The sequence below is a fragment of the Cinclus cinclus genome, chromosome 3 (assembly GCF_963662255.1).
Source record: "Cinclus cinclus chromosome 3, bCinCin1.1, whole genome shotgun sequence".
Classification (NCBI taxonomy): domain Eukaryota; kingdom Metazoa; phylum Chordata; class Aves; order Passeriformes; family Cinclidae; genus Cinclus; species Cinclus cinclus.
Window position 1 is genome coordinate 13,889,664 of NC_085048.1, and position 15,365 is coordinate 13,905,028.

The following is a 15,365-nucleotide window of genomic DNA, read 5'->3' on the forward strand; positions in this document are numbered from 1 at the left end:
CACACTTTCTTAAAAAAAAAAGTTTAAATTAACTAATCAACTGGTGAAAACTGCACAGTAATAATATTTACATAGGACAATGCTCACCTTCCTTCACAAAAGTTAAAGTAAATTCTCACTGTGAAGTACAGACAATAAAATATAGAAGCACACTGATAGCTAGCAGTTTCCTTGTAGATAGCAATCCACACCTCTTACAGAATTCACAGCTTACAGAACTTACATTTTCTCTGTAAATTAACCTAAATTAGCTCTTTGGCATAGTCATACCAATGCCTGCATTTCAAGGCCAGTACTGTAACAGACTCAGCCACCCAATTGCTTTTCATCTGTATAAAGTCAATGATTCCCCCATTGGTGTATCCAGCAAGAAAAGCCTGCCCAAATATGGGATATCCTCTGACAATGTCTATACTCATCCATCCTTCCTACACCTTGACTGAGTGACATTAACACTGATTCTATAAAGACAAACAGGAAGCTTGCAACTTAGACAGCATTTCCAAGCACCGAGACAGAGACAGTGACCACTGATTTAACATTTAGAGCGTATGAAATATCACAATGCCCGGTGCTGTTCTAAAACATGATTTTAGATTTTCACCTGAATTTCTCAGCAATGTAATCTCCATTTTCTCACTCCTTTGAAGCACCTTGGCAAAAAAATATCCCCAGAAAGTGTATTTGGAGTGTTTTAGAACATGTCATCTGCTTTCCTGAGTGCACTTGCCTCAGCTTGAAGTCCACAGCCAGTCTACAATTTAGTCACAAAACATCAGTTTTGTAAAAATAAATCACTTTCAGGTCAGTCCAACTATTTGATCTCTTTAGATATTCAAGTTAATATCAGTTTCAGGTTTAAAGGTTCATATCTCATTTTACCATCTACCTTGTTAACTCTCTTCCTTATGCTAATAAAACCAGACATATAATTAGGCTTCTATGCCAACAGTCCTGCATGGTAAAACTAGCCAGTGTGGCACTTATTCCAAAAATTAAAGCTTCAACTGAGTTCCTACTATTAAAGAAATATACTTTACAAATCTCCATATAAAAAGCCTACCTGGATCAATCAGAAGCAGTATACTACAGTACCAACTCCTGTTGCCCTATGCCAACTGTTTGATAAATAAGACTTGTAAACCAGAACCTGCTCCTAAATTTACATTTCCTATTTCTGGAATGTGCAAAAGGTTTCCTAATGCTTTTCTTTAAGAACTTGCATGTGGTCTTCTTTGTCAGAGAAGAAATGCACTCATTGACCCCTCTTCTGAGAATGAAATGCTTTCCACCATGTAAGTCTCTGTGTCTCTATCAGGAATTACAGATTATTTCCATAAGAACATTAAATTAGAAAAATCACTTCAATGTTTGTAAATATGATCTTAAACTGTCTGATTAGATATCATTCTAATAAAAAACAGAAAACAGTCCTGTTTCTGTTCAGAAAGCAGAGCCTCTCAAAAGTAATTTCATGAGATGGTGGCAATTAGTGTCTTGTGTCATTCAGGAAATGTGTCTCTTTTCAATTAAATATGTCGTCCAGTCAGGAAGAAAAGTGGTCTGTCCTCTTTGGCATTGGCAGTCTGGAATTCATCCCGCAGACGGAATTGCCATTCGTCCTCCAGCTCCAACCGGACAACAGTCTGGCGGAGAGAATTGCGGTCCTGGCAAATCACACACAGGGTGGCACCTAGGCAAACAGTTCAGAAGAAGCTCATGTGAGTACCCCCTTTGTTCTCACATCACCCACCTCCCACCACCCTTAGGTATGGAGAACTCCACTCCTTTCACATCAGGAGTTACAAATGGGCTTGGGAGAAAATTAAGCCTCTCAGGTAGGACTTAAGGAGAGCTGTGTTCAGCTACCTGTTTGTCAGGATCTTCTTGTGTAACTTGAGGTACCTCAAAATCATCTAGTAAAATAGGACTAGCAGCACTTTCCATGATCCTTAGGGTAGGAAAGGTAAAACTGGCAGGTGTAAGGAGGTCATGATGGGTCCTGACAGCAAACCAGATAAAGCCCTACATCCATTCCTGCTGAAGCCCTTCAGATCATTAGCTTTGTTGTGTGAAACCCTTACTCAGCAAAATCCACAAGGTAATCACTGTGATGGATGACTAAGCTCTTTGTGCTTTGCTGCCCAGAAATGGTCTAAACATGTCTTTAAAACTAATCACAAATTTTAGTGGTTTTTGGATTGGTAAACTCATGTGCTGGCAAGAAAGAACCTGGTCTATGTGAATATAGACACAAGCAAACCCAAAATGCCAAAGTAAAAAAAAAAAAATCATACTTCAGTAACCAATGCCAACTGTCCTGTCTGGCATGCTGATAGCCACCTTAACTTGCATGCATGGCTTCCTGGCCTCTGAGGAAAGTCCTCCTTTAAGAGAAATAATAACCTCACCAGCATTCAGTAATCTAAATGAGAGATGATGAGGTAAGTGGTAATGCCCAAGACAAAAGAATCCTGTGAATATAATAAAAAGGAACAAGACAGACACATGGTGTTTAATTCTCATGTGATGGGTTAGAAAATCAAGTAGACTGCCAGGGGAGATGGAGAAATCCCAAAGCAAATACACTTTGTGCTACATGATTTAAAAATTTGACTGGCTTTTGCAAAATGAGACTGACTGGTAGCCTCTGTTTTAGTTGCAACAAAGAACACAGCAGTTTATAACTGTTAGTGCCAGTTTCAAGAGGCACTAACCACTAACCATTCTTCTCCCAGTGGCAGCTATAGCTGAGTGAAACAAATCCCCAGAGCAAAAAATGCCTAAGATAGCAGAAGGATCCAAAAGAAGTTTGCAATGTGACTGTGTGCAACACAAGTGGAAGTTAGGTGTCTCCACTGCTACACACCATTATAAGGTTTACATGGAGAAACTGGCTATTAGGAATCAATTTTAAATGAGCCAGTTTCTATTTCTAAAAATAGAAAATAGATTTTGATAGAGGCTTGTCAATCACCCATTTTCTATCAAAATTTAGAAAACTCCAAGAACACAGTAGGTATGCTTCATGTATAAATCTTCAATACTCAGTTTTTAAGCAGGGTAAGGAGCTGTGCACATACTCTAGGCACGATGATATGGATCCAGCATTACTTCCTACTTAGAAATCTGCAGAGCTTATAGCACTGCTATATACCAGTTTACAACAGTGCAGAGCCAGCATGATCAAGCATCAGTGCTGGGTGGGCCATCTAAAGACAAATATTATTACATGCATATGCATATATATATATGCATATGTATTAAATAAATAAAACATATTTAAAACACAGATAAAATAGATTTTCCCCACATTCTCAGAGACCATGTAACCTAATTCCTTATAATAAAAATACTGCAGCTCACCTTTTAGAAAATGAAATTTCTTCAAAAAGCTAGCTACAACAAAGGAGTCACAGAGGTACAGCAGGAGACCACTGAATGTCAAACCAGAGGAACTGATATTCAGAGAATGAGGCCGAGAACTCACGTAGCAAACTGCAATCTGATTGAGAGGGTGGGAAAAAATTAACATCTTTTGAGCTTCCATATGAAGTTTCCAGTGTTTGCACCTGTTTCAAATTCAGACTTGCTTTACAACTGCAAATATTGTCAGCTTTACAGTTCCTTCCAAAATATCATGCCACTTATTAACAATAAGACATAAAACACAATTCATAAATCATGTATTGTTACCTATTACTATTACTATTACTATTACTATTATTATTATTACTAACATGAGGCTTAGATGTGATAGTTTGAAAGCTGCAGTAACAATATCTCCCCACTGCCATAATGCTGTGACCTGCCCAGCACATTTTATTTGTATGTGAGTAAATACAGTAATTCTACAGTCATATATGAATAGGACCCTTAGAAATTCCAAATTTCATTTACATTACGACAGGATTACTCAGGTCAGTAGAGTTGTGCATATATATGAATTTATGAGATTTCATCTTGCCTAGTTTGTTTTAGTGGCTACTCCTGAAATCCACTAGGAATGGGAATATTTACAGCACTCTTTTGGGATTTATAAATTCAGATTAAGGGAATCTTCCATGCAAGACTTTGTTCCAAAAGTACCATTGAACTACTTAGCATGCATACATACTCATCTGGCATGGAGCAGCATGACTGAGTGGAGGAAGGCTGAACCATAGCAACTAAGACTCTATACCAGTATGCCTATTCCATATTCCTTCAATCCTATTGTATCATATTCCAGCTCAGACAGCAATTCCAGAATGAAACTGGAATCATTTCATGTGCTGAATGGGTTACAGCTGAAAGGATGCAATGGATGAAGACAGTAACAGAACAATGCCCTCCCACAGAGCTTGTTTTTCCAAACATGGTGGGAAAATGCCTACAAACTCAAAATGTTCTGGGAGCAGCATACATTGGAAAGTTATTACACAGCTCTTTGGAAGAGAAGTTCAGTAAACCCAGAAACGCTGAATTTCATTTAGTATTCAGTGAAGAGATAGAAACAATCCCTCTCTCCTGAACCACACCACCCTAGTACCAAATTTCTATTGACATATTTGAGTTGAAGTACGACCTTGGCTTTAGATCCAAACTCATCAGAGAGAACCAACAGCTCCTGAGAACTAATGTCAGCTTCTCCCATTCCAATTGGTTGTCTAGTATTTGACCCTCTGCATCATCTTATCAGTCTGAAGTGAACTGAAACATCTGTATATTTGAAGTGTTTTCTAAAGTTTATCTAATATTTGTAAAACCCTCTTGTGGAAGAAATTTTCTGTAGGAAAAGCTGAATTATAGCAGATTGAGAAAACACTTCACAGACTATATTAGTATTTAGGACAATTCTGGGATTTCTCTCCCTGTACTTTAGTCGAAGCCTCTGACAATATCTCTATAGGACTAAGAATTAGATTTTAACATTATAGGGATGTACCTCATTCTTCAACGGATGTGTAACCATTATTATGGAATACATCAACTAACCCTTCCAAAACAGAGCCCACACATTTCTAGAGCTACTTTGAAACAGCCTGGTTCAATACCTGTGGTCCTAAGTTAAGGTAACAGTCCACAGACAGCACTGGATGGCTATAATTCTTCAGTGAGAGAGGGAAGAAGCGGTGGCTGTGATACTGGAGATACTTTTCAAGAAGCAACTGAGCAGGTGCTGCCAAGAAGGTGTGCTTGCTGTCAGGAGCACAAATGTACTGAGCAGGAGAGATTGAAACTGAAGTGTCAGATACCTGTGAGGAAAAAATATTTCTCAAAAGGATCAATCATAATCAAGCAAGTTAAACTTACGTGAATTCTGCTTTGTGTAAAATATATCTCTATCCTACAAATCTAAATTTTAAGAAGAAAAGTGATTTGGCCAAATGTATCTGCTATCAAAACAGTTTCAGTTTCATAAAATTGTATTTGTGTTCCATAAAATTGCATTTATTTTTATAGTCTTTGAGGTTTCTTATTTGAACTCAAAGTACTCCTACCGATGAAGTCACATGAAGATGAGAAATTCTGTAGCTGATAAAACCCAAGAGTGAATGGCTACTTGGATTGCAAAGAGACACTTCCTGTGTTTTTTTAAGCTTTAAAGGAAAACTATTACAGACAGTTGTATTTATGACAAGAATATTGTGGATTTCAGAAATAAATAAATAACAAAAGCCCCACTTAGCAGACATACTCCATTACTGGCAACAGATAATGCACCAAAATACCTCAGTTCTCCTGGTTAAAAAAAGACAAAAAAGGAAAACAGAATTTTAACAACAGTGCAACAGACGCTTAGTTCCCACCTTAGACTTTATGTGGAAGGATCGTTGTCCTCCTACTGCAATTTGCTTTTTCATGACATTGAAGTGGTTGAAACGACAGATGAGAAGGCCAGCACTGTGGACACGCAAGTTGAAGTCAACATCATCACATGTAAATCTGAAAAGGAAAAAAATCATACCAGGTCAAAGGAATGTTTCTCATCACACACTGATGAATACAAATGCTCAGAGCCTTTGATCAGCGCCACAGAAAGGACTGGTATCAAACAAACATACCGACCCTCCACCAGTGCCTATCAGTCAGGGGCTTCAGCTTTCTAATAATAAACTAGGCTAGAATCAGTTTGAGAAGACCAGAATGAGGGAGGAAAGCACTTAGAGGGGGAAAGAATCAAAAGCATGAAGTGGAAAGGCAGTAAATTGCTAAGGAAAATACCCAGGAGTTAAAACATTTTCTTTGCCTTTTACTACAGTAATGGAGTCATAAGAAATTGCTACATATATTGCTACCCCAAATACAGTCAAGGAAATTAATTCCTTTGACTTCCAAGGAAATGGATGAGGCCCTACATTTGATTTATCAAATGCACAGAAGTATCTGACTACTCATTTTCCCATCAGAATATTAATACCTAGCTATTTTTTCAATGTTCCTCTACAGAAATAATGTTATTTTATTTTAGAAACGGAAACTATTTGAAGGCAAGGAGTCTTTATACAAGAGAACTGCTGAGACCAGAAAAAGATTAAGCAGAATGAGGCCAAATATCCCTGAGCTAAATTTGACCCATTTAAAAAATATGATGCAACAGAATAAAAGGTAAGCTCCTAAAGCTGACTAAATTAAAATACTCTGATGCCTGGAAAATCCAGACTCATTTCTCCATTTTTAATTTATTTATTACAAAGGAAACAGGACGATGTGCAGAACCATTGGATTGACATCCAGGGCTTGAATTTAAGTGAACTGAGCAATCAGTACAACAGTCAATATCAGTGAGAGATATTCAATTCAATTCTAGGTTTTAAAACTTTTGTCTTTGATCTTAGCAATATCTACATGATTAATTGATAACCCTGACTGTCACTGCCTCTATGTTTTAAAATATACCTTTTTCCTTGCCCAGGTTTGGAACACCATACAATACTTCACACCCAGCAGTATCCATACATTACTGGGTTTATCATGGATTACCATGAGCCTTACGTGGCTCAAAGACAGAGGCAGGAAATGGGTGGGGTGATCTGGCATTCCTGACATTTTAACATTGCTGCTTGCACTCATATCATTTTGCTTTATTGTCACTGTCTCCATTTTCCCTTCATACAAAATGCTTCATAAAGTAACACACTTAACTCATCTCCTAGGAGATGAACAGGGGAAAATTTGTGCTTCTAAGATGTCAGGCTGGTGACCATAGAAATATAGGTCATCTGTTTATTCACAGAATAATGAAAGCAGAATGCCCCCCTGCAGTTATAAGTAAGCTTGGGCTTCAAAAGATATCTTCCTGAATTAGCAGAGCTCTGAAAAGCACAGTGACTGATGTTCAATCACCTAAGTGTAGCTGTGTAGAGCCTTTTTCAGTACCTGGGCTATTCCACCTGGCTTACAGAAAAAACACACATTTCATTTCTTACCTGTCAGCCCCATATGGATGTCTTCTATATTCTAAGGCAGTGAAAGACCAGTTTTGGACAAGTGAATCCCACCTCTAGTGATATATATATATATATATGTATCTATCTATCTATCTATCTATATACACATACACTACATTCTGTTGTAATAAATGCATGTCCCTCAGAAATGGGGGGAACCCCGAGTTTATTTCACATAGATCAGTGAAATTCTGTGAGACTATGAACCTAGTGAACACAATTCTGTTAACTGTGGTAATGCTGTGTATGACAAAATTATGATCTGATCTATCCTAAGTGGCACAATAAATGAAAAAGCAGGATTTCTGAAGGAGCTGAATGTGAGAAACAACCACCCATGTGAACAAGACTTATTTATTCTTTTCTTCTGACTGTCCTGATGAGCACATGTGGTATGTTGCAGTATTGTGCTACTCAGGGTAAAAAGCACAGATATATATATATCAGAATGAAATTTGGCTATGCACCATTTATCCATACCTTTCCTTTGGAAGGGAGAACAGTTAAGCAGACAAGAAGGGAAGTACAAGATTTACCAAAGGCTACTTGGAGTAGACCAATACTGCAGAGCACACTGCTGACTGTGTCTACCCTGTCACTTAGTTATCACTGTTTTATTTATTATAGAAATTAATGTCTTTTTCCAACTTCTGGCAGCCTGGGTAGGATTTGAATCACCAGTAAGAAAACAAAATCTATCTGCATGCCATTCACAACCTCCCCCCCCAAAAAAAAAAAAACCCAAAAAAACCCACCAAAAAACAACAACAACAACAACAAAAAAAAAACAAACAAACAAACAAAAAGCTTTTGTAAAACTTCCTTTATTTGGTTCATCACCTCTGCTGAAAAGTGCTCCTGATTCACTTACCTGTTCTGATTGTACTGTACATTCTGTGTCAGATCCACATTCAACATAATGAAGTCATGCACATGGCAGCAGGAGAATGGTTCCTTGATCTCAGCACTGTTTGTTTTACTGGACCATTTCCTCATCCCAATTAGGGCATAATGAGTGACATTGGGAGTTGCTTCAATATGTTGCAGAATTTGCTTCAGGGAAACATTCCTTTCAGTCCAAGTATAGTCACTACAATAGTTATGAAAATGTGTTAATTTTAAAATATATAGAGAACATTCAGAATCTCTTTCAGCTGAAGAGCAATTCTTAACAGCTGGAAGTTGTTATGACTTTCAGGTAGATAACTTCAGTGTTGTCTTACTTGACTGTACTTTGTTGTCTCTCACCCTAGTTAAAATTAACTGGTGCTTATGTGGTGGGGACCAGTATGACAGATCTGAAACTTAGTCTAGATATCTCAAAATATTCACTCAGATATGTAAACTTTTAAAGTTATCTAGATAATATTCCAAGGAATCTTGGAGGGTTGCTGACTTGTGCCATAACTTAAGCACAAAGTATTAAGATTCTTCTAGCCCACCCCTAGAGTCCATAAATCTCAGTTTTCATTGAGTTTCATTCTCTGGAAGTTTGCTGTGAATTCTGCATAGCCTGTTCATGGAATAGATAAAAATATCTAGCACAAACAATATTCTAAACTAATGAAAAAAACCAAAAAAACTAGTGCAGGGATTTGAGGAACTCATAAAGGAGACACACAAACTGGGCCTGACAAAAAGGTCAAAGGAAATCAGTTGCACAACTTTGCACAGAATTGTCATTTAGCTTCCCTAGAAAAATCTGCTGAAAAATGGACATGTGAGTGTCCATGTTGTCCAGTGTACCAGGGAATGTTTACAGAGTCTGAAATCTGCAGTCCAAGTAACTCTAGCTTAAACAGCGACAGCTGCAGGGCACATAAATCCTCAGGGGACAGAAATGAAAACGTGGCACTACACTATGTCCTATGCAAAGACAGATGCCTAGGAAAGTACTCTCCTTGGGCAAATATAACTCTCTGCTTCTACATGATAGAAGTTGTAGTATAGCAAACATAATTTCAAAATTACATGCAGAGAAAAGTTAAAAGAGATCAGATGAAAAACCATGTATTACACTATTTACCTTTTTCTGTCTCCTGAACAATCAATTTCTACTGCATTCCACATAACACAGGAGTCATCTGAAATGACAATGAAAGGCCAAATATCCTGGGGTTTTATCCCCAGCTCTTCCTGCCGATTCCGTTCAAGCTCCAGGTTATGATAAGACAACTCTTTTATCAGGAAGTGTGCAGCACCTGAAACCATGGGCATAAACCACCAGCTTAAAAATGGGGGTAGAAACAGTTTGCTTTTAACTCAGAAGCCTTTTGTAGTGAATATTTCTGCAGACAAGGGTATAAATCACTCTGAAGATTTTAACACCCCACCACCCCCAGAGCCAACTTGCTTTGCCACTTGCCAAGCAAGTAACTTAAAGAACCACATTGGGAAGGACGAAAAATGAGGCCTGACTTCTGTGGTAAAGATTTGCTAGTGTCTTTAATGTCTTCCCCTTTAGGGAAAGGATTTAGTGACTACTTCTTTTAACCTGACAACATTTGTGTCTGTTAGCATCTCTTAGTGCAAAGAGTTAGAGATGTTGACTGACCAGCTGAATGACACTGGAAATTTTCCTTGATGATCTACTTTGAATGTTTGTCACTATTGCTGTAAATAAGTTGTTCCAGCAGCACAAGCAAAGGGTTGAATATTTAACAGATGTTATATTAGTAGAACCTACATAAGGGATGTACCCAACCAGAGCATCACTGCCCATGCAAATAGTACACAATTTATTTCCACAAGGAAAGAGAGTCAGTAACTCCATCTGAGTTTTAACACGCTAATACTGCCCTTAGCTTCTTTCAAAGACAATAGAAGAGTTAAGTATTTCTAGGGTGAAACTCATGGAGCTTGTTTTAGGTGTTCTGGATTAAGAGAAGTGTATCTGCAGTTGTGACACACTGTCTTCAGAGGGAATTCAGATCACCAGATCAGACATCCTAGCTGCAATGTGTATGTCTACATCTCACTGTTGAGTAACAACACCTCAAGGACCCAAGTTGTATGTCCACATTTTTTAGAACTTTTTGTTACACTTACCTACTCCTGCACTGTTGAAAATGCTTGGAAGAACAAGCATGATATGGTTGGGCCAATACTTCTTATATATGGCCATTTCATACTCCTTGACAACTAAAACATGCAAATGACTTGCTCCATCCATTGCATGATATAAATTGAAAAGTCCATGTTCATGACGACCAGTGGTGGGAGTAAAAGTGGGGCTTTTGATGTAATCTTCACTCTGTAGGTAAAAAGAAATGTGAGCTTCTGTATTAAACCAGAGAGAAAAAAGGAGAAAGGAGATTCTGCAGGAGAATAAATCAGATCCACTAACACTAGACAAACTGACACATTTTAAATGTACTTGATGAGAAAATAAACACATTTCATAAGAATTTGAAAAAAGAAGTCTCTAGCTTATTTGACTGATGAGAGTGTGATGGAATGGACAGGACTGCTAACCTTGACCTGCCAAGTGCAGAGGCACCTTGAAGCTAGATGTGGAAGAGTATCTAGGTCCATATAAGTAACACCTTACTCCAAAACTACAGTACAACTCTTCTGACTGGAGCAAGGGAATAGAAAAAGAAGCAAAAGGATAATAGTCCTTAAATGTCAAAACCTCAAATCAGCAAGTAAACAATCCACAAGGACCCAGTGCACAATTCTGACCATGTAGCCAAGCACAAGTCTACTGGGTGAGGGAGAGCAGGAGATGTCATTCTTACATTGCTGTTGTGTTGCTGTCTAGGTTCTTCTATTTAAAACTTGAACTGGAGGATGTTATTAATTTATTACTGTTTTTTGGAAGCAGCTTATTTTCTCCAGGATAGAAGTGCTACTGCTTACTGCTGTTCCACAAATTGCTTCAGTACTCCAAGCAGAGTGGCCTGAGCAGGGCACAGCTTCACCTTAGACATGGGTATCAGGAATCTCTGTAAAGGTCAACATCTCTGCACTGGTCAACATCTCACCTCGAATATTGGGTGCGGTTTTGAGCACCACAACATAACAGAGATATTAGATTATTAGACAGTATTCAAAGGAGGGCAGAAAATATGATGAAGGGCCCTGAGGGGAAGCCCTGTGAGGAGTGGCTGAGGTCACTTGGTCTGTTCAGCCTGGAGGAGACTGAGGGGAGACCTCACTGCAGTTACAACTTCCCTGAGAGGGGAAGAGAGGGACACTGATCTCTGCTCTGTGGTGACAGTGACACGACCTGAGGGAATGGACTGAATCTGTGTCAGGGGAGGTTTAGGCTGGATATTAGGAAAAGGGTCTTCACCCAGAGGGTGGCTGAACACCGGAACAGCTGCCCAGGGAAGTGGTCACAGCACCAATCCTGACAGAGCTCAAGAAGTGTTTGAACAGAACTGTCAGACACATGGTGTGACTCTTGGGGATGGTGCTGTGCAGTGATCCTTGTGGATCCCTTCTAACTCAGATTATTCTGTGATTTTGTGGTCAGAGTTTGCAGAGCCTGTCAAATAGATGAGTTCATAAAGTGTTTTTTTTGCAAGTATGACATTTTTTCTACAAGTATTCTTTATACAGTCTTGAAGCCATGACTAAGATCTTTTGAAAGCCTTATTTTTATATGAAAGAAACTGAGCATTTATGCAGAATAAAACAGGATATTCCACTGCTGTTCTCTACAGAAAAAAATGCTTCCTCTTACTAATAGTATGATAAATGAAATATCTTTGAGTTTCTTTACAGAAACTATTCTCACTTTAACATCTTAAACACATAACCAAAGATCTTTTGTCACAGACAAAACTGTTTATATCAAAGGATCAATCTTGACTATGAGCAAAAGATAGAGCTTATTGGTGTCTCGACAATTTTTATTCATGTATCTCTTTCTGGGAGAAAATACAAGCCTAGCATAAGGACATCTTCATTGGCTCATGATAGTAGGAATAGTAGTCTAGAGAATATAGTAGAGAATATGGTAGTATAGACTGTAGTATGGAGAATACTAATTCAACAACTTTTGAAATTGGTGGTGTCTCTCTCCCAAATATGCCATAATTGTAAATAAAAATATCCATCTACCTTATCTGTGACTAGCGGTAGCCTCATACTTTCCAGCTGTCTTCCTGGTTGGCTAAAGACAAAATGATGCTCCTTTGATTTTGGAATGATAAAATGGAGCTGTATCTCTTCTCCCAGCATAGAATAGGAAAAGGCAAATGCATGCAGAGTGGACTCATAAATCTAATAATGGGGAAAATACGATAATTCCAGTTAAAGTCAAACCACCAGCTCTCAGTGTAGTTTATATATATTTACAACATTGTTAAACAGATTACAATCACTTACTGTATGGCATTATATTTAACTTCATTATTCATAAATATTAAGCAATATTTCCTAGAGCTTAAACTGAAAAAAAAAAATACACATTAAAGTGTTCCCTCTTTTGAAACCATTGTTTCAGCTTTGTCTTTCAGATGGTACCAATAATTACTGATTCTTTCTGGCTTTCAGAAATACTGGCACATAAAAATCACTATTTGCATTGCTGACAACTTCTTCCTCACATTATAATAGGCAAGAAATTAGAGGATTACTCTGAGTAAAAGCAAGCTGTATACCACACAGACTACTCTGTGCTGGACTACTCCAGTATCAGAAGTAGCACCTGTTGCAATTACTCAGGTGCAAACTTTTCCACTTAAGCAAAGCCCAGTGGAAATCTTACTGGGAAAGTAGTTTTAACTGGTAGCACACATGCAGACCACAGCACTGAATAAACTAGTGTAAATGACACAAGGATCAGTCCTCTGATCTCCCCAAACTTCAAGAAATAACAAAATCTGTAAATCAGCTGCAAGTGTACACACGTACAACTTCTAAGCCAATTAAAATACAGTGAATGTACACAAACTGCGTTTGGGTTGTGTGTGCTTCAGCTTCTGATCCGTAGAGTAACACCTGGAAATCTTTACCTGGTACCTGGGATTGAAACCCATATACTGATGACACTGCTCACAGTGATGGTAGGTGTTATATGCTGCATACTTGGACAATCTCATCCTAGTTGTTTGACGGCAGGTGTACATATCTTCCTGCCTCCTGCTCATTGATCTGTCTATTAAGAAAAGAAACAAATTAAACTTACATATGCAAGGCTACAATGTATTCTCTTATGACAGACTGTTTCTGTCACTGAAATAAGCTTCTAAGAAAAAATTGTGATATAAAACATGTACAAAACAAACTTAATTCATTCTGAGCACACTACATTTTATAAATTGTTATGCATGCAAAGAGAACTACAAGGAATTATCTACAAATTCATTATTATAATAGTTCAGTACAGATTTCACATATGGCTGAGTTGTAAGCAATGCCTTATCATTACAATTTTCAATGTTGCTATTATTGGTAAAATGCTTACAAAAGCAATAAACAGTAAAAAGAGCCTTATAACATTTGCCATTCTGTGACAGACATCACAGTAGATTATGCAAAATTAATTTGGTAATTTAGTGATGTTGCTCCATAGTGTATATCCATATTTTTCAAAGGATCCCCTTTGTGAGAGACTGAGGGAAGATGAGGTGTATTTTCTGCTGAAAAGGACTTTGTTATTTAATTTTCCACTAAGATTTTCAGCATCACATCGGGTTGCTCAAAGCTATTTCTTGTCATGTTGAGTTTCAAAAACCACCAAGAGTGGAATTTTCATGATTTCTCTGGGCAACCTGCTCTGTGGTTCGACCATTTTTTATTCAGCAAATATTTTTCATACAATCTAATTGTAATTTCCCATATTACAACTTGTGTCTGTTTTCTCTTGTTCTTATGATGTGTATCTATAATAGATTTTGCCTATAAATTCCCACTAGGAAGTTGAAGACAGCCTTCAGATGCACCTGCTAGACTTCCCCAGATGAAACACACCAAATTCACTCCAATTTTCTTCATATCTTAGTGGCTGCTCACTGGCCTCCCTTCTCTATGTCAACACCTTTCCCAGTTTGGCTTTTGGGAAGCAAAAAACTTGACAGAATACCCAGATGTGGCCTTAGAGTTGCCATCACAGAAGAATAATCACTTCCCTTGACCTGTTGCTAGATGGTGACACACATACAAATTATTGCCAACCAAGACCATCAAGTCACCTTGATCAGAGCTGCTGTCTACAGACCTGGCCCCAAACTTGTACAGCTGAATAAAATTATTCTATCCCAAGTGCAAGGTGAACTGTCCAACTGCTCCCAAGGTTCCACTTCTCCAGCCTGCCAAGGTCTTTCTGAATGGCAGTGTCTCCTCCCTGCCACCCAGTCCCACGGGCTTGGTATGTCCACCTGGCTGATTCAGAGGATTAATTCACATCGATACTCCAGGATTCTAGGTCTGGACATATTCATCTCATGCTTTCAAAACTTAACCTAAACCCTAGAATATAAACCTATTGACACTTTTAAATAATAAGTAACTTTACCCACATAGACCACTTAATTTCTACAGAGCAGGAAATGCTACTTTAGAAAACCATTCAAATACACACAGTTATTGTGGAATTAGAGCATTTTAATGAAATCTATACAATATTCCATAAAATATTTAGAAGGGTCACACTCTGGTACTTCATCTGGAAAAGTTGAAATCTTTTTCCACTATTACTCAATCAAATGCAATTCTGATAGTTTAATTCTGCTTAAAAGTTCAACAGGATTCTCACATTAAAAGCAAATAAATACATATATGTGTACCAATCTGGATTTTTAGAATTCTAACCTTCACTGTTTACAGTCTGAAGCTTTGAACAAATGAGACTTGCATCTTCATATTTTGGATCATGGATAGTGTAGTCAAAAGGTATCTTCTTAAATGTCTCCAAATCTGGCCACATATCTCCAGGCTGATGGTAGTGTCTATCAGATTCTTCTTTTATGTCTATGATAT

General features: G+C 37.9%; 1 protein-coding gene across 2 annotated transcripts in view; it reads right to left on the bottom strand.

The window, feature by feature from the left end:
- Window positions 1-1,529: 1,529 nt before the first annotated feature.
- Window positions 1,530-15,365, bottom strand: part of GREB1 (growth regulating estrogen receptor binding 1) — a 53,803-nt gene continuing 39,967 nt past the window's right edge. For both annotated transcript variants that reach the window (XM_062488473.1, XM_062488472.1), the window contains exons 23-32: window positions 15,198-15,356; window positions 13,400-13,542; window positions 12,504-12,665; window positions 10,482-10,686; window positions 9,460-9,634; window positions 8,305-8,523; window positions 5,793-5,928; window positions 5,037-5,237; window positions 3,367-3,505; window positions 1,530-1,693 (exon numbers count right to left, since the gene is read on the bottom strand). In XM_062488473.1, coding sequence (XP_062344457.1) covers window positions 1,530-1,693; window positions 3,367-3,505; window positions 5,037-5,237; window positions 5,793-5,928; window positions 8,305-8,523; window positions 9,460-9,634; window positions 10,482-10,686; window positions 12,504-12,665; window positions 13,400-13,542; window positions 15,198-15,356 — 1,703 coding nt within the window. The remainder of the gene's footprint in view (window positions 1,694-3,366; window positions 3,506-5,036; window positions 5,238-5,792; window positions 5,929-8,304; window positions 8,524-9,459; window positions 9,635-10,481; window positions 10,687-12,503; window positions 12,666-13,399; window positions 13,543-15,197; window positions 15,357-15,365) is intronic.